Source organism: Numenius arquata, chromosome 7, assembly GCF_964106895.1.
Source record: "Numenius arquata chromosome 7, bNumArq3.hap1.1, whole genome shotgun sequence".
In the NCBI taxonomy this organism is placed as follows: domain Eukaryota; kingdom Metazoa; phylum Chordata; class Aves; order Charadriiformes; family Scolopacidae; genus Numenius; species Numenius arquata.
In genome coordinates this window covers 9,519,296-9,539,753 of record NC_133582.1, presented here as the reverse complement: position 1 = coordinate 9,539,753, position 20,458 = coordinate 9,519,296, and the positions used below count along the sequence as shown (strand labels likewise).

The window sequence follows — 20,458 nt, the reverse complement described above, 5'->3', positions numbered from 1 at the left end:
TGATGAGACAATGGGCAATACAAATAAAAAACAAAGGCTAGATTGGCAAGTACATATAGATGATTAAGACTCTATAAGAGGGAAAAAGACAGAATGGTAGACCCTGGAAGGCAGGAAGATGACTTTGGAGAGAATGCTTTGAAGCCATTTCAAAGAACTGGAAGACTAATATATGTCTTGAAGAGCAGAACACTACAAACACAAAAATGATCACCAGCCACGAATTCAGAGATCTGAAGATATCTCTTCTCCCAGATAACAAGCAATAGGACAAGAGGAAATGGCCTCAAGTTGCAACAAGGGGAGGTTTACATCAGATATTAGGAAAAACGTCTTCACAGAAAGGGTTGTCAACCATTGGAACAGGCTGCTCAGGGAAGCAGTTGAGTCACCATCTCTGGAGATATTTAAAAGACGTGTAGATGTGGCGCTTCGGGACATGGTTTAGTGGGGGACTTGGCAGTGCTAGGTTAACAGTTGGACTCGAAGATCTTAAAGGCCTTTTCCAACCTAAACGATTCTATCATGCTATGTTAAACGGCAACAAGAAAGCAATATTTTGCCGATTACAACAGGGATATGTATTAAATAATATTAATTACTAATGAACAAAAATATTACTTTAATTTTTCTACTATTCATTGACTGATGCTTTGGTAAACATCATCCTAAATGTGAATGACTTCATACATGCTACCAAGTACTATACCTCAGGCACCTCTCAGATGGCATCTTTCAGTTTTCCTCTTCTGAATAACAAAGCTTATAATGCTGTAGAGAAAGCAGCATACATTCCAGCTAGAAAGAGAAAAAGGAGAGGAACATTAAAATTCAAAGCATACACAGCCTTAGCCTTAAAGATCAATACTTTCAGGATGTGTAATTCAAAAGCAACTTTCTTCAATTTTTCAATTGCAGAAAGACATACCATATAGATTAAGCACGTGAAATTTTATCAGCGAGGTTGAGTATAGCCCAAAAGAAGTCTTTCCTCTAATTTTTCAAGAAATTCACATCCTAGCATCTGAACTTCCTGTATCTACTGCCCTTGAGGCATGTCTCCTCTCTGCAAAGTCATATTATTTCAACAAGGTGGAAGAGTGGTGAAGGAAATACCTTCCTAAGAATCCCCAATTTGAAGAGTAGGCCAGCAGCATCTGTTGGTGTTTGCTTACACGCTTGAATAACATGAGAACTTTTACAAGTATATCTGCATGGACTTTATTATTATCAGACATTCTGATGAAATATATAATATGTAGTATATAAAACATAGTACATACTTATATAAAAATATATGTGTACAAAACACCTGCATAAGAACCAAGAACGTAGCTTATTAGTTTTCTAGCCACCGTCCAAATCTAAAGCAACCCACCCCAATGTCACGTTTGAACAAAGTTACTTTTTTCAGTCTCAGTGGATCAGAACTTAACAGTTTTTGAAGAAAGAATGTAAAAGCCATTCTTCTCCTACGAAGTCAAGTTTCAGAATAGGAAAAATCAAACGGCTTGATAGCATTTTCAAGGGAGTTTTTATCAAGGTTTGCAAAAGATGCCTAAGATACTTTGGTTTTTTCCATATTGTTTGGACTTGCTTTTATGCCACTCTGCGATCAGACCCACAGACACCTCAAAACATGGGCCTAACTGAGTCCTGGAGTGCATGCAGGCTACGAAGGACTTTCTCTCTATTTCTGTCCCTCTCGTGATCCAGAGTCAGCACTACCAGAAATACAGGTCAATAAACTGTTAAGCTTCTCAATCAAATCACTCTGAATTTCAGCAGGCCACCCTCCTCCCTACTCGTTACGGCACTGCAGAAAGAAGTATTCTTTTAATAATAAACTCCCCTGAAACCAGTAAAGCCCAACTCACATTTTTATAAACATGAGTAGGAAACTTTAATCAATTTTTCTGCCTCGTCTTGTCCAATCTGCTAATTTTTTTTAAGACAAGAAATGGTCAACAGCCCTGAGATTGCTGGCTGCAGCTAGAAAACCCTACACCAGCCAAAGACTGGTAAGGAAGAAATTCAGTCTCTCTCTGACCTTTTCAAGAGGTCCAAACTCTCTGGCCCACAAAAAAACCCTAAGGAGTGAAAGCAAACAGGAGAGGAGCCAGGACCTGGAGGGAAAAGTGTTCCTTCTAAAATAATTAAGGCAGACGCTTCAAAGAATTAACAAAATATCCACAAACAGTGCCATACCGAGTTGAATGTTTTGCCCTGACAAATCAAACTTCCCTAATTTTTCCATATATCCTTTTTTCTCCCAAGTGCCAGCACAGCATGCCTCATTTTTTTTTTTTTTATCTACATCACATATACAAGAATACTATAGCAGTGTGTAAATTATTTAATCAATACCACACTGATTTTGTTTAGCAATATAGAATTAATGCTTAAAACAATTTTTAGTCATTGGAAATTGATGTATTTATTTATTCTTATTAAAAAAAAAAAAAAAAAAAAGAAAAAGAAGCACTTCCACCTGTCGCATGGGTGTGCTGTGCCAGGATAGTTCCAAAATCCTCTGTACCAAGAACTTCTTTCTGTTTCAGGTAGCTGGATCCATCTTCTTTATGTAAACTAACTTTCATTGGTACATAAGGAAACTCTTTGCATTAGAATGTTTAAGACATACTATTGTCTTTCTATTTAACTACTTTAAGTAATTAAATCGGTTTAAAAGATTAATTTATAAATTTAAGGATAAGACTTGTGGTTTAAATGGAAGAACTTTAATTCCACCTAAATCCTTCTGTTCTAGTGAAATACTCCATTGTGCTGGAGATTAACAAGAAAAATATAGGCCAAACAGAAAACACTCACTAGGTCTTAGGTTTGAGATACACGCTAAATTTGGCATTTTTTTGCATACTATTTCTTCTTACAAGTTTAGGATGAAGATCAGTAATCACTGATCTCATTATATTTTACAATTAACTTTTATTTTCTTATGGTTTCATTAGTTTGTTCATATCCTAGAAAAGGGCAAACAAAAAAACCCTAGTAATGATCCAGTTAGTACTGAAAGAATATAACAATAATTTGGAGGAGAATGGAGGGAAACTAGTACTTTCCCACAAAAACACAGTACATCTAAGGATTTCAAAAATAAGCAATTCAAAAGAAATCACACTGTCCATGCAATTGATTGTGTCGAACTAATGTATCAAAACAGTGTGTGTTCTGTGGCAGCCTCACAAAATGTTGGTCTTTCTATACATTTTTTTGTCTTAGTCTTATGATGCAGCACAGTAAATGTAGGATTTTTTTACTCTCTCGGGAAATCTTGGAGCAGCGTGCCACTCTGCTGCATCCATCACATATTGTCAGGCTACGCTTCTTCTCTAATCTGAATCAGCAGTGTTGCTCAAGAACTATTTGTTCAAATATTATTTCAAAACAGTATTTAAGCAATCAATATTCCTTCCTTTAATTTAGCTGGATTATAATATTGTTTTGGAAATGCTAGACAAAGCAGTTCATTTCCAAAAAGTACTTACTGGCAGAATGTTTTTTTCAAAAAAAGCTCTCATTCTGTTAAATTAGTTTAATCTTGAGGAACCAGTACCACATTCCAGGTTTATGCAGAATGCATCTGAGGCATTGAGAGAATTTCACTTACACCTTTTCTCATAACTCTGTGGCCTTTTTTCCCTCGTATTATTTAGAAATGAATTGCAAGAAATAAAGTATTTCTGATAAATTCTTGAAACTACATGCCAACAGAATACAGATTAGATTGGAGCGTGGGTGGGGTGGTGGTGATGGAAATCAAAACAAAACCCACATTTAGTCTAATTTATTACTGAAAATAACTTGAGTGCCACAAAGTTCACTACTTTTCCCCCCAGGTAATAGGCTTTTTCTCCATCTCACATACCCAATTTTCAATTTTATGACTTAAGCCATAGTCCAGATCATCACAGAACTAATTCTGTGCATACACAGGCTCTGTATTTCAGATGTGGTGCCTAAGAAACAATTTCCGCCCCCCCAAACATGCTTTCTTTGCCTTGCAAACTAGTAAAAATATATATTCATAACGGAAACTACAGTCTATTAATAATGCCTGAAAACATGCAGCTTTCCTACATAATTCAAGCTTATAGAAAATAAATATAAACTTTGACAGTTTCATCAATAATTTGCATATTTGCTTCATGTAAATAAGAACTGAGTTACAATCAACCTCGATTGAGCCCACTTACAGAACGTGTTATTTTTGTTAATAAGTTACAAATATTACAAAAATAAAATCGTGTTTGACAAGAAATTAGTTCTCTCTTCTTTACTAAGGCAATTACTTGGGCAGCAGTCACTGAATTATCCCCCTTACCACAAGATACTCACTCCTCTCCCATCCCCTGAGCCCCAGCCTGGATTTAGGGGAAAGCAAGGGATCTATTGCCTATCTAGAACTCAGAAAGCTCCACTTCAATGGAGGTGTACAGATCACTGAATCATACAATCATCTAGGTTGTAAGGGACTTTTAACATCATCGAGCCCAACCATCAACCTAACACTGCCAAAACCACCACTAAACCATGTCCCCAGCACCACGTCTACCTGTCTTTTAAATACCTCCAGGGATGGCGATTCCACCACTTCCCCAGGCAGCCTGTTCCAATGCTTGATAACCCTTTCTGTGAAGGCATTTTTCCTAATAATATCCATCCTAAACCTCCCCTGGCATAATTTGAGGCCATCTCCTCTTGTCCTATCACCTGTGACTTGGGAGAAGAGACTGAATCCCATCTCTCTACCACCTTCTTTCAGGTAGTTGTAGAGAGTGATAAGGTCTCCCCTCAGCCTCCTTTTCTCCAGGCTGAACAACCCCAGCTCCCTCAGCCTCTCCTCATAAGACTTGTTCTCCAGACCCCTCACCAGCTTCGTTGCGTTCTCTGGACACACTCCAGCACCTCAATGTCTTCCTTGTAGCGAGGGGCCCAAAACTGGACACAGTATTTGGGGTGGGGCCTCACCAGTGACCAGTACAGGGGGACAATCACTTCCCTACTCCTGCTGGCCACCCTATACCTGATACAGGCAAGAAATCATTGGCCACTGGCTTCAGCAGGGGCGGGCTGCTCTTTCCATCCATCTGCTGCCCTCTCAGCTGCCTCCACGGTTCAGGGTAACACACACTGTGCTGCTGTGGGAGAAGTGAGACTCTGCCCTTCCCAGAAATTTGGCAAGACTGACAAATTGTAACTTGAGGAAAAAAAAAAATCAAAGTGAAACACAGGCAGCTACCACTTCACAGAGTTCAGCTTAATGCAATATTCAAGAGATACTGAAAGATCCTTTTGTAGACAAAAGGGATCCTCACAGCCAGTATCAGAACTCCTTTAAAAGGCAGGTCAGAAAATTACACAGCAACTGATGCCTTTTTCCCTCCCTAAAGAGTATAACTGTGAAAGGCTGCAACACACATAATTTGAGCCAAATATCTTTCAAACAGCTCACTGAGTTCCACACAGCTGCCATACATAAATCTCCACTGTGACCAGATGCAACATCCCTGCTCCTTTGATGATCCACCTTTGGACCGAGGTAGGAGAGCAGGCTGCTCAGAACCCTTGGGGATGTCTTCAAGTGGAACGAAGCAGCTCCTGCTTTGATCCCCACGAACCCCTCCTGCTTCAGACCCACCCACAGAGTGACAGAAAGACTGCCTTGCCTTTCTGGGAAGATCTGTGTTATTCATCTCCTAATAAAGGATGCTGTGAGAAAGTCTGGGAATTTTATAGTCCTTTACACTAGTACCACTTAAGGCTTTCACCCAGTTTATCAAAAATAAGGTTGCTGATCTTCTATTTATCACTAAACTTCACAGAATGGCACTGCATTAGTTAAGGATTACTCTGCCTATAAAATCCTCTAGTGTGTGAAAAGCTCCCTAATTTCTCCTTTAATTTTTTACTTTGAATTGGGAAAGCCACTCATTTATCTATTTCCACACTATCTAGAACAATACTGCCTAGCAAAAATCTGTTTCAAATAATCAATTTTAACACTGATTCAAACCAGCTAGCCAAACTCTGGGAATTTAAATAAAGATTTTCATCTCGTTCCACATATACAGCCTTTATTTACCTTCCTGTACAGAGGTTGTCTCACTTGTCAGTCACTATTAAAACCTGTTGACTTGTAAAACTTCCCAATAAATTTGATTTTTTTTCTATGAGTAAAAATAATGTATCTTTCCAGTTAGCAGTATTTCATTTAGATATATTTATTAATATTCTTAATTCTGAATGTGAAGTTATGTTAGAAAATGGTGAATCAACATTACTTTCACAGAATTTGCTGTGTGCCAAACTAGATTACGTAGAAACTTATGGAAATTCACACACACAAAAATTAGTTAACAAGACTAGAAATACTCTATATATAAAGAATTCAAAAGAGATTTTGAGTTTTCAAGAAGTTATATTCAATCAAATACCTTCTTTCCCTCAAGTCACTCCTTTTCAAAATGTGTATCTTAAGTATTGAAAAACAATTTTGCTTAAAAACAGACTTCTTCACTTTAAGTTAGAAGAAACAATAACATAAACCAGGTGTAAAGTGAACCAAAGGGATCATAAGCATCACATTACTATTTCCTGTAAAAAAGCAAAGTTTTGAACCAACTAGATATGTCATGAAGATAAAGCATTTGGACTCTGAAACGCTATCTACCCTTTCACAACGTCAAATATCTCGTTTAAATTTGGTCTTTAATTAAAAAGAAAATGCAACATTTAAAAACTATCAGCACACTACATCCATTTCCTTCCAGAATTACTTCTTAGCCCATCCTGAAGAAGGCTGTCATGGATGCAGAATAAGACCATTAAGATTTACCCACGGCAATTTTCTGTCCTAGTTTAAATCCTTATTTGTAGAAGCTTCTGGTTTTGTCTTTAAAGTACTCTGGTTTTAGTAAGTCAGAATAAATCATCCTTTCAAGCTGTACTTCACCTTCTCTCAGAGTAAGAGGTCTCTTCAGAAGCAAGACTATATGAGCTTACTATTCACAGAAAATAAAGGACAGCATTATCTTCTATTTTTATCAGAGCTCTTCCAAATTAGTTTGTCAAAAGAGAAACACTTGGCAACAGCTAAAAAAAGAAGTTTGATTGCAAACTTGCTCTTCCGAGTACATTAACACACTTCTCCCACATGCCTGGGAGACCCTACTTTTTCCTTTTTTTCGTTAAGATCTTTGAGAATTGAAAGATTTTTCTCATTCCATACAAAAATGTTCAAGAACATCACAACTGTAAGGAAAACTCTGCCACTGCCCTATCTTGTCAGTGAAACCATAACTCAGCTCAACCACAAGTTTCTCATCTAATTTAGTGCCTGAATAGTGACTTTCAAGAGAAAGCATTCATAGTACCAAAAAAAAAAAAATCTTAAGATTTAATGAAATTACAATACCAAGGGAGTAAAAAATTGAAAACCTGGATTTGTTTGGAAAAATAGGAGTCAGTCAACACAATGCAAGAAAACATTCAGCATAATCAGTAATAAAGTAAAAACACAGTAAGAAAAATCAAACTCTTACTCTGGTGAGTCACAACTATTTTCTTGTGAGACTGGAAAGGTCATTGCCATCTTCAGGCCATCAGCTACAGTCAATTAGAATCATGAAGTTTGTTGTCTATCACTACCAAATTACCATCTGACTTCACAAATCATTAAGATCTTAAACGACAGAAATACAAAATGAAACCACAGGGGTAAAGGATGTATGAGCAGAACCACATCTTTATGTTTTTATATCCTCTTTATGGCTTTATATCTTCCATGTACCTGAATATATCAGTATTCAGAACATTTTTCCTGGAAACCACACATTTGGAGCTTAATGACTTTCAAGAACACATTTGTTTCCAGGATGTGTGTGTATCTTTTAACATCTTTCATTTGAAAAAAAGATCAGTTTTATACAACTATAACATACCTCTGTGCACTCTCAGCTTAGCTTTTCAGAGCCACTCACTGTTGCTATCGCTTAAGCTATGATACTAATTACTCACCTGGCAAAAGGAGAAGGTCATTTGTTACACATGATCCACATGTCATTGTTAAGGAATGGTTGGGAGAACAATATTATAACTTCACTGAATTTCACTGAATTTTTTAGAGTTGGAAGGGACATAAAGATCATCTAGTCCAACTCCCCTGCCGAAGCAGGTCTTAATTTGTCAAACTTAAGTTGTCATTTTTCTGAAACTTGGGCGACAAATATGCAAAGAACTCTCAAAGTGAAGTACCTAAACCATACGTTGAGTCCACCATCATTATAAAGGGACGGTGTGAAACCTCTCTGGCATTTAAGTTTTAAGGCATACTGCTGCTGGCATGAACCTAACTCTTTGGTTACTTTGCCAAAGTATGCTTTCAAGATTTTTCCTGTAGAGCTCAAGAAAATAGAAGAAAAGACAGGGTGACTTAAGTAGTTTTCAATCTGTTAGTAATCTGATTGTTAGTAATCAAGTGATTGAACTTTCATTTGGAATTTCATTTGCATTCTCATTGGATAAAAAAACAACAAAAAAATCCTATTCTTTAAACCCAAGCATTTTTCTTCTTGGAAATTCAACATGTTTGTTGCAAAATGTGGATGACTTCTCTAAATGAGGTCAGAATGCTTCAGAGCAGAGACCCACAGAAATTTAACTAGAGAGATCACAATTATTTCTCCTGGTAACTCTAGAAACCAACACTGAATTGGACACAGAAGGGTGAGGTGCAGTCTGAAACGCTGTCAGCTTCATCAGGGCCTCACTCAGATAAGCCTTGAATTTTTAAGTCACAACCATCAAGGTCCTTTTACTGAACACAGCAATAATTCTTTTCCAGGGTAGTAAGAGTCAAAAATACACGAGTATGTCTTTGAAATAATTTCAAATCTGCACATGCAGTATTTACACCAGACAGGAGCATACCATACCGTACGTAGTCTACAATCTTGGCAGTTAGTCTACATGAACTTCCACAATTTATACCAGTCTGAAACATAAATAATCACATTATCTGCTTAAAAGCACATACAAATACTATGAAAAGCATAAGTGATTGCTGGATAGTGAACACCCTTGCATAACTGAGGTGACCAACGATGTGTCTACATACTACACTGTCATGAGGTGATAGAACGGTAGGGGCTGGAAGGGACCTCCAGAGATCATCTAGTCCAACCCCCCTGCTAAACCAGGTTCAACAGGAACGCATACAGGTAGGTTTGGAATATCTCCAGAGAAGGAGACTCCACACCCTCTCTGGGCAGCCTGTTCCAGTGCTCTGTCGCTCTCAAAGTAAAGAAATTTTTCTTCATGTTCAGATGGAACTTCCGGTGTTCCAGTTTGTGAGATCTATTAACTAATGGCATTTCCAGTGAATGGGTATATATATCTTTCAATAAAAACATAGAGAGCTTATACATCTCTACGGGACCTAGAACAGTCCTTCAATTTTCTCCACAAAATAGCATTCATGAAGTTTAAAAGAAAAAGGCTGTGAGTAGTAGTAGCTACGTAAACATGCACCTTCTAAGAATGACCTTCAGTAGCCACAGGGTGGCAGAGCTATACTTCAAGATAATCTATACCACCAGGACAGTGACCAGACTATTTCAAAGAGTCTTTTTGCCCCCACATCATAATTACAATAGCATAAAATACTTTCTGTGTGTTCTGTGGGTGCTTTCAACACCAAGAATCAGAAAAAAGAAGAAAAAGAGAAATAAAAAGGGCTGTATGTAACAGTATGACTAACTGGCAGTTCTCCAAACATTGCAACGGGTATTGCAACAGGTTATTAATGGGTCTCCAGGTTTCTATTTAGCAATTTATTCATGTCATACAGTAATTGATAAAAAAAAAATCACTATCAATTTTACCTCGTATCACTAAATTAGCATGAATTTTTTCATATTTTCACATTAACAGGCCAAAGGAATCCTCAGACACTACTTCATCGGAAGTGTCGATAGTTTCACCTAGATGTATCCTCAGAAGGGAATGACAGTTTCATCAATATTAGCAAATTCAACAGTGCCAATGCTGGGTCCATTGCCCATACAGCCAGCTAGCCTACATCTGGTCTCTTGTGGCCTCCAAAATAACACGGCCACATCTGAACAACTACGGGGAAAAGCCACCGACTAACTGCCAAGCCATGCCTGGAAGTGTTTTGGAAGAGCATTAGATGGCTTAAGTCAAAACCAAGCCAGAGATTGTTGTAATGGCCTACTGATAAGGATGTTTGAGTTTCAAGCTCTGGCCTGGAACGGGCCATGCAATGTTACCAGCACAAACAAAGCTTTTAAATCCCTGCACCAAACACAACAAGTGTTGTACAAGAACATTCAAAGTTCTAGCAAACTCCTAATGTAGGAAACTTCTTAGGCAGTTTTATAAATGCATTTTTCTCTATTTATTATGTTTTGTCTTTCATTAATTCATGGAAACAGGGAGGTAAAGGGGGGAGAGGATGAAGATGTGGAGCAGCTATTAACAAACATTTAAAAAAAACCAATAAAAATTGCAAATATGTAATTGGAGATCCTTTGTTAATGTATACACTGCTAATTCAAAACATGCTTTGTACAAAATTAAAATTTCCAGTCAAATCAAGGACAGAACAGGACATTCAGGATTCTCGTTTATAACAGAGCTTCGAGGATTCTTGACTTTTTTTTTTTGGACAGAAAAAATAATCTACCATTTAAATCAAACACTAAAGTACAGAATCCTGCTCTGGAGGAACAGGAGTTGCTTTCTAGGCTGCTGCGACATAACTGGCTTATCAACTATCCACTCTTCAGTGCAAGACAACAGATATTTACAAATAACTTTCTGCAGAGAGAGGAGGTCATCAAAAGACTTCTTGCAGCTTTAAGCAAAATGGGCAGGGAGTCATTCATCTTGATGATGAAACAGATTTGGATGAGGCCAAGAGGAAGATGAAGAGTGGAAAAGAAGATGGAAGAGGAAACAAAAGACACAAACTGGTGATGAAGACCAGGTGAGGCAGCTGCAGTTGTTTCTTGGTTTTCCTCTTTAGCAAGGGGGGGGCTAAACACAATACCGAAATCAGGTGAGTACCTGGGCAAAATAAGGAGAAAGGATGGATTTTTCTACAGCATGATCACAGGAAGAGAAGCCAGAAGTCAGCTGGGATTAATTCTAATTGCTGGACAAGAAGGCTGAATGCTCAGGTCAGGAGTGAAGACTGGGAAGGCACAGAGAAGATAAAGAGCTAAGAGCATGGAAGATCCTGGACTAAAATCTGCATACGACACAAAAACGATCAGATTTGGAAGAAAGCAACCAAAAGAATCAAAGTTGGTTAAAGCCCATTTTAGACCACCAGGTTTCGCATCTTTTTTGTGGAGAAATATCTGCAGAACACTTGCCTTCCCCTTCTGCTGACTGTGCTGGATTATAATGAATAATATCTGACAGTTTACTCAGGCCGCAGAGCTCAGTGCTAATGGTTCCAATTATGCCATTGTTCCATGCTGTCAGTACAGCTCTGATTTTTTTCTTTAGTTTACCTTTTAAAAAGTGTTGAAAAGTTACATGCCCATGAACCTAAGAATGCTAGAAAAGGAAAAAAGCTAAGCTCTCCAATGTCCAAATTGAAGTTGCCTTTGATCATCTTACTACAAGAAAAGTTATAGGTTTTTCTAATTCCAACGCTTCCTAACATCTTAATGTCTGATTTTTTTTTTAAAAAAAAAAAATAGAAAAAACAAAGCGAAGTTAAATTCTTCTCATACGACTTATGTTTCTGTTAAAAATAAAGTCAATGAGGGGTAACAATATTAGGAAGACACATACACACTCTCCTGGGGCCCTTTTTCCACACTTAGATTATATCAAAACTTCTATAAGCCTGTCTAATGCTCTTCCAGCATAAACTCTTATTACAGCAACGCCTGTATTACTATCGAGCTGCATGCTGCTTTAAGTATAAAAGGAATTTTCACATGTAGCTTTTCATACCATTCACTTTTAATTGACTTGCAAGTTTAAGTAGGGCTGACAGGACCTGAAGTTAGCTACAGCTCTGAAGTAGATCCATCCAATCTAGACCTTTTCCTTACAACAAACTCAGAGTGATTAAATACTTCTATATTGAAAAGCCAGACTTGATTAAAACGTTGAAGAATTCTTGTTTGAAAGACAAGATCCAAACTAATTAGATGACCAGAATAAGTAAGACCTACAGACAAATGTACTGTTTGAGAGTGAGAAATAGAGGAAGAGAATGGAAAGGGCTGCCCATCTCCAAGTTTTGTTACACACTGCTATCAAGAGAACCATAAGCAGTAAAGTCTGTACAGTCATCTCTGCTTTTTGGGAATATCCTCTTTCAGTCACATAAAGCCTGACAGGCGTCTGCGCCCTCATTCTCTCAGTGGTCTCTTACAGTCATGTCATTTGTGCTGAAAGTTCACAACTCCCTGCTGCACTTCTCTTTTCCTACCAGACCCATCTTCCAGGATCATCAACCTGGAAGGGTTGGGTTGATCACTTCTGCCACCTTCCATCTGCCCCATACACTAATCACATACCATCTCTTCTGTGATGGGAAGTTATTTAATAACCCTCCAACAGTAAGCGGCAGAGTTTCCCTCCAAAAGCTTTTCTCCTCCACCTTGTAGCAGACCATCCCAATTACTACTACTTACTGCTACTATATTTTAGAAATTTGATCTATTTCAAAGACATAATCTGACAGGACGTACAGAACAAACTGACATCTGACTTTCTGTCTCCTCAAAAGAAACAGCTGTGAGATTTTCCAGAGGACTCTTCCAGTATGAGTTTTACATACATGAACATATTGTCACTGTCAGAGTTAAACATGCAGCAGTTCACTGTAAAGATTGTCCTGTATGTTGTAATTCTATGCCTGTCTTCAAGAAGAAAGCTTTAAGGCCTTATCAGAAGGAAGACAAGATAAAAGAGGTATATATGTCATCTTCAATACGGCTTGCTGCATAGCAGTAACTGTCTCTCAGCACACCTGAACTATATTCTTTTTACTCCAAGCTTTCATTAAACCATCCAAAAGTTTCATTCAGAAGCACTGTAAGCACCGTGGTTACAGATTAACGAAGCATTAAGCTTACGTCATTCTGGAAGGACCTGGTTTCCGTACTACAATCCCTCGCTTGCTATCCCCATGACAGATGGTTTCTTCCAACCCTTCACCCCATTTTACATTGCCTTCTGCAGATCAAAAATGCATCTACTGTTTAGAAAAAGAGAGAATTTCCATCATGTACACTATTTTATTACTGTAGATCACTTTATTTCATTCACTGCCTGTAATATGTTTACACAGTCACTGCTACTTCTACAACCTTAACTAGCTAAACTAGAAAAGAACACACATAAGCCAGATCTAGGAAGCGGAAAGTAGCGTGGAAGAAGTCAGAGGGATTTTTTCGCACCCCATAGGCAAAAATCTGCAGGAATTTCACTATATACACAGGTCTGTACAAAATTGTACCAGGACAAAGAAAGCAAAACCAATTTCACCAAGACAGAAAACATATCAACAGAAGGAAAATTGCTCTCTTAACTCAGGAGGGTTATCAAGAGAGAGATTTACTGGGGGAACTAACTGTGGCCCTCTCTGTGGGTACAACCTGCTACCGCGTGAGTTTCTGAAACATTAAGATGGTTGGGAATGGTACAGTTCCCACCTCCTGCCAGGGAAAGCTGTGGTTCACAGATCTGCCAGGGACATAAAGGGAAACATCAGGACACCTCTTGTGTAAGAAAACAGGTGAACGCCCTGTTCAAGCTGATAGTAGAGTTAGTGCATTCTTTTCCTCCAGGGATTCACCTAGAGTTTTTATTCAGGCCTTGCACAAGACACCTAGACTTCATACTAGCATATTTTATTGAAACAGAAGGTTTCCTGTTTTCTCTTGTCCTTTACTCAACATACGTTCCATTTCTAACACAGACTTTATTCTGTGTTCCAGACCGGCTTCCTAGAAAACGTTCTGATAGTGACCACTGTCATTAACACCCAGCGTAAATCCAGCAAATAAAAATTCCTCTCAGAACAGAAAGGACATAGCAGGTCGGGAGGAGAGGTGACAAGAAATACAGTCTAAAAAGACTCATTTTGAGGATGCATATGATGCATTTTATAGTGTGAGTCATGTCTTTGACAACATGCTTTAAGAAACTCACTTTAAGATAATACCTTGTACTAAAGTAAAAGATCACTCTAATTAAGCTCTATCAATTAGGTTACTAGAGAGACATTTGAGTTCTTGTTTGCAAACATCAAATTTCAATGTGCTCTACCCTTTTTCAGAGACAATCCCAGAATTAATACTTAAAATCCTTTGGGTATATACAGATTTCAAGACAGAGTGGATGGCTCAATGGAATTTTTGTAGAACTTATATGAATTCACAAGTCAGATCTGACTAGCATTAGCTGTTCATACATTTAGTAGTCAAGAGACAGACCAGAAACTGCATCATCCTCTGTCACTTCTCAGCAATAACCTCATCTCAGTAACGGAAATGTATAGAAGGACTCAGCAGGTGCAGAGATACTCTAACTGGAGAACCCCGAAGAGTTGTATTTTGTATCAGCTCTGCTTTTAAACTGATCAAACAAGAAAAAGTACACTCAAATCTCCCATTTCCTTAATGCTCATGCATCAGCCTGTACATGAAACTTGTATTACAGCCCTGTTTTCAAAATACCCATTCAACATCCTGGTCCCAGCTCCCAGAACAGAACCCAGTCTCCTTATCCCCAGGACATCACCTGCATCACTGGATTATGGATACCTACTCTTACTCACTCTACTTCTGACCCAAAATGCGCATTCTTAGTGGGACAATAAATCACAACAGCAGGAGGGAATCAAGAATAATCCCATGCGTATCTAGTTCTGGCTCTAGTCTGATAGTTATTTTACTCTTCGTAAGTGAGAAGAGCAGTTTTGAATGCCCATCGCAGCAAGGACAACTGAATTCAGATCCATTATCAGGTGAGCGCTGCATGAACAGCTCTTAGATTATTTTAATAAAAAATAAGAGAAGCTAAATACCAAAAGAAAGAAATAAAACACTTCTTTTGTGAAACAACTTGCCGCTTAAATTCGTGAGGGTGCTGTGAATGTAGGCACGCATGAAAGGCTTTGTAAGGCTACAGCTGAGTCCTTACTTTCAGAAGAGCAAGGAATTTTAAACACATACACTTCTGGTTTTTTGTATCAGCTAAACCGACATCCTGCTCTTCCCTTCATATTCATACAAACACCCTGTGGCTTGTTGAGAATCCTTGTTGTAAAACATCTATCACTACCCAGACATTAAACCAGGAACCTCAGCAAGTCTCTATGGTTTGTGAATATCGCTCCTAGAACTAAACATAAGACGATTTGTGGAGGCAGTCCCAAATGCCTAACTGAAGTTTGTGAATTGCACACCGGTCGCTAGAAGACCACTACATTTGGGAAAGCTAAACACTGCCAAGCATAATTCCTCGTACACAACTGGAGCTCAGTTTTTGCCAAGCCAACATCTGTAAGCGTGACAATATAAACAAAAAAAATTTAAAAGTCTGTAGGAGCACTTGTTTCTAAAATAACACAAATATTCTTAAAAATTATAAGGACAATAATAACCTTGTTAAAAAAAATAATCACTAAATGCTACAAATAGCTGTTCATAATTCAACTTAAAACATTGCTTCTACTGTAACTTAATGGGCACAAATTAACACACATGAAATGCCGTCAGAACACAAGACTAAACAACTCAGGTTGAGAACACAAGACTCTGGTTGAACACTAGAACAGATTGCCCAGAGAGGTTGTAGAGTCTCCACTCTTGGAGATTTTCAAAAAACCTCTGGACACAGTCCTGGACAACCTGCTCCCTGCTTGAACACGGGGGTTAGACTAAATGATCTCAAGAGGTCCCTTCCAACCTAGACAATTCTGTGCTTTGTGTGATTCTCTATGGTAGAGCTGAGAAGATTATGAATATACCGTATGCATGCAGGAGCATATTAGCCCCATGTGTCTTATTTATTACACATTCCAATCTTCTTGAAGAGATTTTATCTCTTAAAAGGAAACAGAAGGGGCAAAAGGGGAAATTCTATCAAAACCATAGTGAATGCACATGCCTCCACAGCTTTCTTCAAGTGCCTTGGTGCAGCACATTTATGAGTTGCAGTCTTTCCATCTATTACAACAGCCTAAGAATGCTTTGAACTCCTGGCTAAAATTAATACCAACCCAAAGCAAATGCACTGTAACACAAAAAAAATTATTTTGTCATAAGCAAGAATTTTATTTTTTTTAAGGACAGGAAAACTCAGTAGCAATTCTGGTACAACTGCCATTTATATGAGGTTTGATGATTAACTCGATAAACAAAAATAATAGTTTGTAAACAATACATACACGCACTGATTTTTATTTTTTCCACTTAAGCTCAATGAAGAAAAATTCAGTTAAAAATATACAGACATTTACTGTCATTTCAGACCTTCATCAATAATTTGGGTCAAGGTCTTCAGTGAGAACTAGATAAAATTCATAGTTTCGCAGCCTATATTTCTGTGAATGTTTTTATTATAATGTTTCATAGCTTGCTAGTAGAAATGCTGCTGCATATTTGAAAAGAGTTAGTGAAACATGAATGCTAGATCAATCCTACAGATGTAGATACAGTGTAGAAGTCAGAATAATATCGTAAAATACACTAATTAGGGTTTTTTTTGTAGTGGAAAAAAATTTACATCAAACTCTTCACTTGACTAGATCTTATGCAGTTAATTGCCTTAACTGTGCGCTTTACCGACAAGATCTCACATTAGCATTTTTAATTATTTAAAACACATTAAATATTGCTGGAATCAGCATGATCAGAGATAACCTTCTTAATAACGATCCTTGTTTGAGTGTAAAGCATTTGATTCCAGCTGCTACGAACTTTTAAACAAGCAAAAGCAATGTTTACTGACATATAAAGGACAATTCACTTCATAAAGGAACGACGACCAAATTAAACTGCATATGCCCAACAAAACAATGCTATTTCACATAGCTTTTTTAATACGCTAGACACTTCATAAGCTTTAATAAAGTTAACTTGCTTGGGAGCAGTCTGAATTAGTGTATTTTACAATATTATTCTGACTTCTACACTGCATCACACCACTTTAAGATTTTCTTTTATTTTTTCAATTTTTTGTATTTTTTCAATTACTTTTTCATTAGTTTAGATTCCCTGCCTCTAACTCACATGGAAGCCATCTATGTTGCCTTGACATTTGGTCCATAGCAAATAATAAAAATTAAATATATCAGTGCTAGTATATCTCCAAAAGAATCAATGGGACAGCATCATCACTAAAGGCAATCGACCTTCTAAATCAAAATTTGACACAGACTGATTTAGGAAGGAGAATGCTAATTCAGTCTCTACTACTAGAGAAAAGTTTTGTTGCAGTCAAGGGTGAGCAGTGATCAGAAAATAAACACATTTTAAGGTAAGAAAAAGACAAAACAAAGCAGTCACGGTGGTTTCCTTCCCTGCCACCAAATGGATCTCCTGGAATCAAACTGCACCTGAAGCTTCCATTTCAAACAAAGAATAAAGCTAGGTTTAAAGATTACTGAGAGAAGTTTGAAAACATAATCTAATACCAGACTTACAACTTCTAATGGAAAGTGTCTGAGTTTACTTAATTACTGGTGTCTGGGAACTGACTTTCCGTGTTTGAATGCTTGAGGCTGGCAATGCTAAAATTAAAAGCCATTGAACGATATGACAAATAGAAGCTATTCATCAATGTCTTGAGCTGGGAACAGCAACTGTCCCGAAAGGTGCTGACTGGCATAGAAATGGCCTGAAGTGCCCACCCATCCCCTCCAGTGACTAAGCCCAAGGATACTGCAGATAGGCTCAAGGACTAAGAGGATAATTAAATGGTGTTTGATTTCTCTCTTTACCAAATGGCACACACAAAACCCTGGATCTGAATCAGAGGATTTGTAGGGGACAGACTGCTCCTCACCTTGCCAATGAACTGAGTAGTTGTATTGTAAACAATCCAGCACTCTAAGCACAGACTCACTGCTGCTTTTCCATCTTTGGACAGTAACATACTGAATGCAGCCAAGTGCAGGACGGCATCCAGATGACCTGAGTCACTATAACCAAACAAAGGGTTGGCTTCTAGCTTTGGCCAGGTTCATTCTTTTACCTGGCAACACGACAACCACGCCTACCTAATCAGGAGACACTTGCTCTCTGATAAATAAATAAATAAATAAATAAATAATGCAAAAATAGGTTTGAAAGATCCTTCCCTACCTTGCAGCACTTTAACTCTTAGATCTGACAGTGTTGCCAGTCAGTGAGCAGACAGAAGCTGTTGCACCACCACTATGACCAGCCTTGCAGCAGGCTCTCCTGCGACTCTGCTATATTTGAAAAACAAATGCAAGCTCTTACCTCTGTATTTATACTGATTCTGAAATAACCAAGCAAAGAAAACTCACTTCCAGGAGAGAAAGAGCACAAACTACAGATTAACAAAAACTAAAAGCTATCTGATCTTATTTATGCAATTCCTTCAGGAAGTGCTATTGGCAATACAAACCTTCTCGGAGATGACTCGAAACCTGATGCAGCAATACTGCTGGGACCAGAGTATTTCCCCAATTTACCATTACATAACTGTGGTCTTTGCAGTCCATTTCTCACAGGCAGAGAATAAAATTTCTGAATCTGGATTGGAATTTACCAATCTGTAATTGCTAAACTATCATCACCTCACCTGCATTCAACACAGCCCAATGCAGAGGCTTGCAGAGACATCCAAGAAGTTTCTCAATGTTACCTGCACAAAACACTGCACTAACAATACTGCTCCTATAGGATTTGCTACTTTGTTCATCTCTGAGTGGGTATTTCTACACAGCGCAGTCAACTTGTACGTCCTAATGATAACTTTATATGGAAGGTTTCATCCTTCATGTAAAACTTCATTTGATCTATGGCTCCAGTTTTCCAGCCTACTTGGTTCCAGTGGAACCATACAATCACGAGATTCTCAGTGAAGATCCCAAGATTGCTTAAGATAGTTATTCTCTACGTGGAGCAGAAACCTAAGAAAAAGGTGCAGCTTCAAGCTTTATTTTTATTACCTCTTCATCAGCTTCATTTCTAGCCCTAGTCTACCTGCATCGTTTAAGGCTAGAGACTTTCTTAGGGGAAACAGATGTGGTTGCATGAAAACAGTCAATGTGAGTTTTAAGTTATTAAGATACTCAGACATTACTCAGTCACAAAAACTAAGTATCAGTATAAAGTAAAAATGGAATATTGATTTGGGGATTTGGTGTCATTTAACATCTCCTACTTAAAAAAAAAAAAACACCCTCAAATACATCCATCCAGCCTTCAGCTGCGCAACTGGAAATACTCTGCTCATCTGCACAGTAACGTTAGACTGAAAAATGCCAAGAACACAAAATAATAAGGAAAATAATTGCGCTGTGGTAGGAAATAATCTCATTCATTCAAGTGCTAAAAGAAGAGCTTTCCTTGAACGAAGAGTTTTGTCAGGGGAAAAGATTATTTGCTTTAACTGATTGCAACGTTGTAAGTCACTGCAAGACTGTAACACTCAGAAACAGGTAGGAAATGTTCTTGGAAATACCTTGGGGAGACGCAAAAGACTTCGAGCAGCACTGAACGCAGTAGCTGGAGAAAATTTTCACCCTTCTCTGAGGCTGGAGTGAGTTAAAATCATTGCCTTTGGCTTCCTCAGATCTTCTGAAGACTGAAAACAGGAGAACAGGAAAGATTACTGAAATTTGTCCCAGGTTTGCAAACAATGGGTTCCAGTATTTGAAAATAACTTGCTTCTTTTGTGCACAATCTCTTTTGCTTTTGTAAACTATGAATAACAGCTCATCTTTTATTTGTTTTCAGTTTCTCACAGAACCAGTTTGTTATGACTGCTCTCTCCTACACAAAAGCTGGTCAGGGTTTCCAAACACCCTTCTGTTTATTTACGGCAAGCTGCAGTAAAAACATCTGCTTACTCCAATTCAGTAAAAGAATCTGGTAAATAAAAACACTAATTTAACACCTTTTGCCCCCTACTATATGAAAGACAACTAAGCACAGTCAACCTCTTTCTCTATTCTGCATATATTCATTACAGGGCAAAGCAAGTGGTTGCTCTTTGAAGACAGAATGCGTCCAAGTTCAGCAGCAACAGTGGCTTCTGTACTTCCTTCTCTTGACTGATCTGGCTTAAGAGCGTATGGAGACTTCCGTGGGGTTGATTTTAATATTAAGGCAGTTTAGTTTTGTTTTGTTTTCCTTAAAAGCTTGAAGAGGCATACCAGTCCACAGTATACCTCCACAAACAG

At 38.0% G+C, this 20,458-nt stretch overlaps 1 protein-coding gene across 1 annotated transcript in view; it reads right to left on the bottom strand.

Annotated features, from left to right (window-relative positions):
- KLHL32 (kelch like family member 32) overlaps positions 1–20,458 on the bottom strand; it is a 122,831-nt gene that overhangs the window by 94,246 nt on the left and 8,127 nt on the right. The window contains exons 2-3 of the mRNA XM_074150388.1: positions 19,738–19,860; positions 710–798 (exon numbers count right to left, since the gene is read on the bottom strand). Of these exons, the coding sequence (XP_074006489.1) occupies positions 710–732 (23 nt within the window). The 5' untranslated portion in view covers positions 733–798; positions 19,738–19,860. The remainder of the gene's footprint in view (positions 1–709; positions 799–19,737; positions 19,861–20,458) is intronic.